Here is a 5,563-nt window from a genome sequence, read left to right as displayed (position 1 = left end):
ATAAATTTCTCCTATAAATTGAGGGGTTTTGTTCATTGTATTTACAATCATATAATCTCTCATCCTCAAGAGAAGAAATAAGAATTACTCTCTTCTCTCTCTACTCTTGTTCTTTATTCTTTATTGCGTTATAACACAAACACAATTTTAACCAATTTATAAAGTGAAAAATATTTTATTTTTATGGCAAAACACCTACTTGGTTTTGTAAATAAACTTATTGATCTTCCCTTTTTATATACAAATTAAAAGACCTAATTTTTTTCTATTCGATTTATAAGGTGTAATGACAGATTATTTTCTCATATTTATCCCTCGTGTGTGTGAGGCCAAACTTGCTTATAGACATTATGGCAAATGGAGATAAAATTGCCGGCCTGTCTCCCTAGGGATTGGAATTCATTTTTGCAAATGATTAAAAAAATAAGTATGTTTAGTTATTTTGCCTCTGAGAATATTAACCCAACCATCAAACAATCATTTTTTAACGGACCCTTCTCTGGACACCGCGCATAGCAGTAGCTTCAGTGCACCGGGCTGCCTTTAAATTGTGCTAACATAATATTACATACAACTTAAGATAACTTACTGAACCACCAAATGGAAACCAAGGAACATTAAGCTAAATGACAACAGAGTGAAATTGACATTACTTGACTGGATAATTGATATATTCATAATCCATAGACTCTCAAGAAGGGCATCACAACAGAACCTAACCACAACTTGCCATATTTTTCCTCAACTTGACTAATAGACCTCAACTTCTTGCCTTCAACATCTTCTAAAACCTCCAAAACTCGCCCGTCCTCACTTAGCTTCATTGCCGTAGGGTGCAGATTCCCTTCGTCCATTTGCTGCGTGGTGAACGGGAGCTTTCCTGATTCTGAATATCAAATACTCAATACTGAACTTATTGCTTGCAGAGCAACCCAAAGTTCCCCGTTCGAATTTATTCTGATGTTGTCAGGAAATCCTGGCAACTCAGCAAATGTATCATGTGTTCCTGCAAGGGGGCCTTTAAGCCAATACCTTAAAATTCTAAAATTAGTAGTTTCAGCTACGAATACAAAGGTCCAGTTTTTACTCAAAGTAACACCATTTGCAAAAGCAAGGCCTCCTAATACAACTGTTATTTTTTTCGTTGATTTAACATATTTCATTAGCCTGCCAGTCGCATCTCCACTTGAAAAAGAGGCGAGAAATTGCCTGCGTTGGTACTTTGTGCTAGTATCCGTGAAGTAAATCACATCGTCATGATCATCAACGTCAACATCATTTGTGAAGAGTAGAGGCTTACCTTCGAATTTTTGGACTAATGGCGTAGCTAATCCTCCTTTCGGTCCAACAACTTGGAGTCCTAAATAGGCATCAGCAATATATAGGTCACCTGTTTTCATATTGAAACGTAAGCCTAATGGCCTCCCACATACATGTTCCATTTCAGGTGCAGAAGGCCGAGTGCAATTCTTCCTATGAGAAGAAGTGACTGCAAAATTAGCCCACTATGATCCATGCCATTTGAGAATTCGTCCATCGGCAACTCCTATGTATGGGCCTTGGCCTTTTGCATCGAAAGCGACGCTCTCTGGTTCAATTGCACCTTTTAAATGGATGATTTTAGATTTTGGGAGGACATTTTGGGATTTTGACACAATAATATATTTGAAGCATTCATTGAGAATGTTTTTTTGTTTTTCTGTGATGAGAATTATGTCCAAGTTTCTTCTTTTGTAGGAGCATGTACGTATCAAGTGGACTGACCTGATACGTACAGACAACTACGCCACAATAGAATGTCTGTGACATGCATTTGCGTTTGGCTTGTACATGGCCCTCAAAGTCATACACCACACGTACAGTAGACAAGTTAGTAATTGTGGTGGTCAAAAGCCAACTGCCAATGTCTACTATAACTTCCTTTTCTGATAAAGAGTTGCCAATTATTGACATGTGGACTGTCGAAACTGAAGTAAAATCTACAAGTCTTCGTAATGTTTTTTTGTTGAATCTCAGCTAATGAATTGGCTTCCCTGTTTTTCCCAACAATGTCTGCTTTATCTAGACCTCCAACATACCTCACCTTTTTACTGGTTTCTCTCTTCTCCCTTAAATTGCATTTGGTTGGTCTTCTTCCCCCGTTGGATGCCACTGTAAATGTTGTTGTTTCGAGTACACAATCTGTATGTTTATACACTAAACTTCAACACAAGTTCAACACTTTTTCAAGAACACTTATGCAGTTTTTCAACACCTTCAATCCAAGTTCAATAAGAACTATCAAAGAAGTGTGTTATATTAAAGAAACAAGATGAAATAGAAATAAAGCTAAGTTCTCCGAATTCACGGAATGCCCTTAAAGAATTAATTCTTATACCCGAGGTTGCGGAATTTTTCCTCCCAGGATAAAATGGCTTCACAATCAGAATGTAGCGGTACCATAAACCTTCTGATTTTCTTCGAACTCACTCAACGGGAGATGATCACACAAAGTTTTTAGAAGCAAGAGAAATGTTTTTGCTATGCAGAAATTTTCGTGTACAACCTATGGAAAAAAAAAAGCAGTAGGTTTATAAAAGTAGCAGGTTTATATAGTCATGAAGTGCCCTATCATTTCAGAATAGTCATGTATGTCCATTCGAAACAGTATGTCTTTTCCGAATAGTCATAACCATCCGAACAGTCATCCCTTTTTTCAAAATAGTGTATCTTTTAATCGAAGAGTTGTGTCCCTTTCGAGTAACTACATACATGTTAATGGAGGAATTCAAAGCCGAGCGAGCGACAACGACGATAGTGCGAGGCACCTCTTTGTTCTCGTCTCACTATTCACTTGAAGGAGTGTTTCTTAATAAGAACACACTAATGTTGCTTTCTACCACTAATGTGGGAGAATTAAACTTTCCTTTAGTGGAGACACTTTCCTTTCGAGTAACCTTTCAGCGCTTTCTGTATGCATGTTAATGGAGGAAGCCGAAGTCGAGTCGCACAACGACGACAGCGCGAGGCACCTCTTGGTTCTTGCCTCACTATCCACTTGAAGGAGTGCTTCTTAATAAATACATAATAAAGTTGCTTTGTCCTACCAATGTGGGAGAAGTAGACATTCCTTTAGTGAGTACACTTTCCTTTTAAGTGTTTCACTTGTACACCTAGATAATACATGTCACACAACTAACCTTTTACCATTTATGGTTCTCACGATTTTGTTGGTTTCATCGATGAACACGTTCCAGTTTCATGAGAGCTCAGAGAATAGGCCTTTAATAACATTCTCCTTAAAGCGGCTTCCGCTTCACCCTCATATAGGTGATTTCTAAATGTTCAATTCTATAGATTAAACTATTTGGTCACATCTGTCAAATTTAGATAATTATTAAAAGACGTCACACCATAAGTCTTATCATTGTTTACTAAACATTGTTTACATCATGAGAATGGGTTGGGTATATTGACAATGTTGAACCTGTCAGATAAAACTTTATTTGATCTCCTTGAACCTAGATCTTGGGATCTGCTAGGTAGAGTTACCGCCATGCTGACTTGCCCTAGACCATAAACTCATTCCCTTGGATGTTCTCTCAACTCCCTCTCTAGATAGTCCTCTTGTAAGTGGATCCGAAACACTATCCTTTGACTTCACATAGTCAACAGTGATAATTTCACTAGAAAAAAGTTCTCTAATGGTATTATATTTTCATCTTATGTGATGAGAATTACCGCTATACATCATGCTCTTTACCCTACCTATTGCCACTTGACTATCATAATGTATACATATTGGTGCCAATGGTTTAGGCCAATAAGGAATATCTTTCAAGAAAGTTCGAAGCCATTTTGCTTCTTCACCGACTTTATCTAGAGAGATAAACTCAGATTCCATTGTAGAGAGAGCAATACATGTCTGTTTGGACGATTTCCAACAGACTTCTCCTCCACCTATAGTAAATACATATCCACTCATGGATTTTACTTCATTCGATCCGGTGATCCAATTTGCATCACTATATCCTTCAAGTACAGTGGGATATTTATTATAATGCAACGCATAGTCTTGATTGTATTTAAGATACCCCAAAATTCTTTTCATTGTCATCCAGTGAGTTTTATTGAGATTACTCGTGTACCGACTTAACTTACTAATAGCACATTCTATGTCTGGTCGTGAATAATTCATTATATACATTAAACATTACAACACTCTTGCGTAGTCCAACTGTGAGTCACTTTCACCTTCATTCTTTTGAAGTGCAAAGCTCACGTCCAATAGAGTATCGACAATACCAAATTCCAAATACTTGAGCTTGTCAGGTGCTTTTTTGATGTAATGAGACTATGACAATGCCAAACCTTGTGGAGTTCTATGGATTCTTATTCCTTATAAGATGCAAGTATGTACCATCCGCTTTCATTTTTCTTTTGAAGATCTATTTAGAACCTAAAGGTTTATTTCCTGGAGGAAGATCAACCAACTCCCAAGTATAATTGCTCAAGATTGATTCAATCTCACTATTAACTGCCTATTTTCAAAAGGATAAGTCTGGAGACGACATCACTTCTTTAAATATTCGAGGCTCATTTTCTAAGAGAAATATTACAAAATCTAATCCAAATGAAGTTGGCATTTTTTGATGTGTACTACATCTTGGATTCTCATCATTATGTATATACTCACTTGGTTCATCTTGAGGTCATTTAGACCCTTTACTAGACTATTCATGTCTAGTTCTATATGGATAAATGTGTTCAAAGAACTCAGCATTATCTGATTCAATTACTGTATTTTCATTGATATTCGGATGTTTGGATTTATGAACCAAAAATTGACATGCTTTAATACTTTTAGCATATCCTATGAACATGCAGTCCACTGTCTTAGATCCTATCTTTACCTTTTTAGGCATAGGAACTTGGACTTTCTCTAGACACACCCATACTTTGAAATATTTCAAGTTGGGTTTCCTTCCTTTCTATTTTTCATATGGAATTGATTGTGTCTTACTATGGGGTACTCTATTGAGTATTCGGTTAGCTGTAAGGATAGCTTTCCCCTACAAGTTTTGTAGTAAACCTAAACTTATTGGTAAGACATTCATCATTTCCTTTAAGGTTTGGATTTTTTCTTCCGGCAATTCCAAGATTGAGGTGAATACGGGGCTATAGTTTGATGGACAATTCCATTCTCTACATATATTTTTGCAAAAAGAGATTCATAATATCCACCACTATCACTTCTTATCGTTTTGATTTTTTTCTCTAACTGATTTTAAACTTCTGTTTTATATTGCCTAAAAACTTATATTGCTTTAGTCTCACTGTTTAGCAAATAAACATAACAATATCTAGTGCAATCATCAATAAAAGTTATAAAATATTTTTTTTCACCACGAAATAGTGTTGACTTCATATCACAAATGTCAGTGAGTATTATGTCTAAGAGATTGGAATTTATTTCAATGGACTTATACGGATGCTTAGCGTACTTTAATTTCACACACGTTTGATATTTTGATTTATTACACTCAAAGTTTGACAACATTTCTAAGTTAATCAATTTTTGCAA

The 5,563-nt window shown here is 36.1% G+C and overlaps 1 protein-coding gene across 1 annotated transcript; it reads right to left on the bottom strand.

Annotated features, from left to right (window-relative positions):
* Positions 1-643: 643 nt before the first annotated feature.
* LOC107876840 (protein STRICTOSIDINE SYNTHASE-LIKE 10-like) lies at positions 644-1,688 on the bottom strand. The gene has a single exon (XM_047415455.1). It carries the CDS (start codon positions 1,440-1,442, stop codon positions 894-896), a length of 549 nt encoding a protein of 182 aa, XP_047271411.1. The 5' UTR covers positions 1,443-1,688; the 3' UTR covers positions 644-893.
* Positions 1,689-5,563: the final 3,875 nt, after the last annotated feature.

Source organism: Capsicum annuum, chromosome 7, assembly GCF_002878395.1.
Source record: "Capsicum annuum cultivar UCD-10X-F1 chromosome 7, UCD10Xv1.1, whole genome shotgun sequence".
NCBI lineage: Eukaryota > Viridiplantae > Streptophyta > Magnoliopsida > Solanales > Solanaceae > Capsicum > Capsicum annuum.
Note: the sequence above shows the minus strand (reverse complement) of the source record. Positions and strands in the feature narration are given on the sequence as shown.

Bases quoted from the DNA above. Each gene is read 5' to 3' on its own strand.
- LOC107876840 (XM_047415455.1), bottom strand. From the start codon at position 1,442: ATGGAACATGTATGTGGGAGGCCATTAGGCTTACGTTTCAATATGAAA.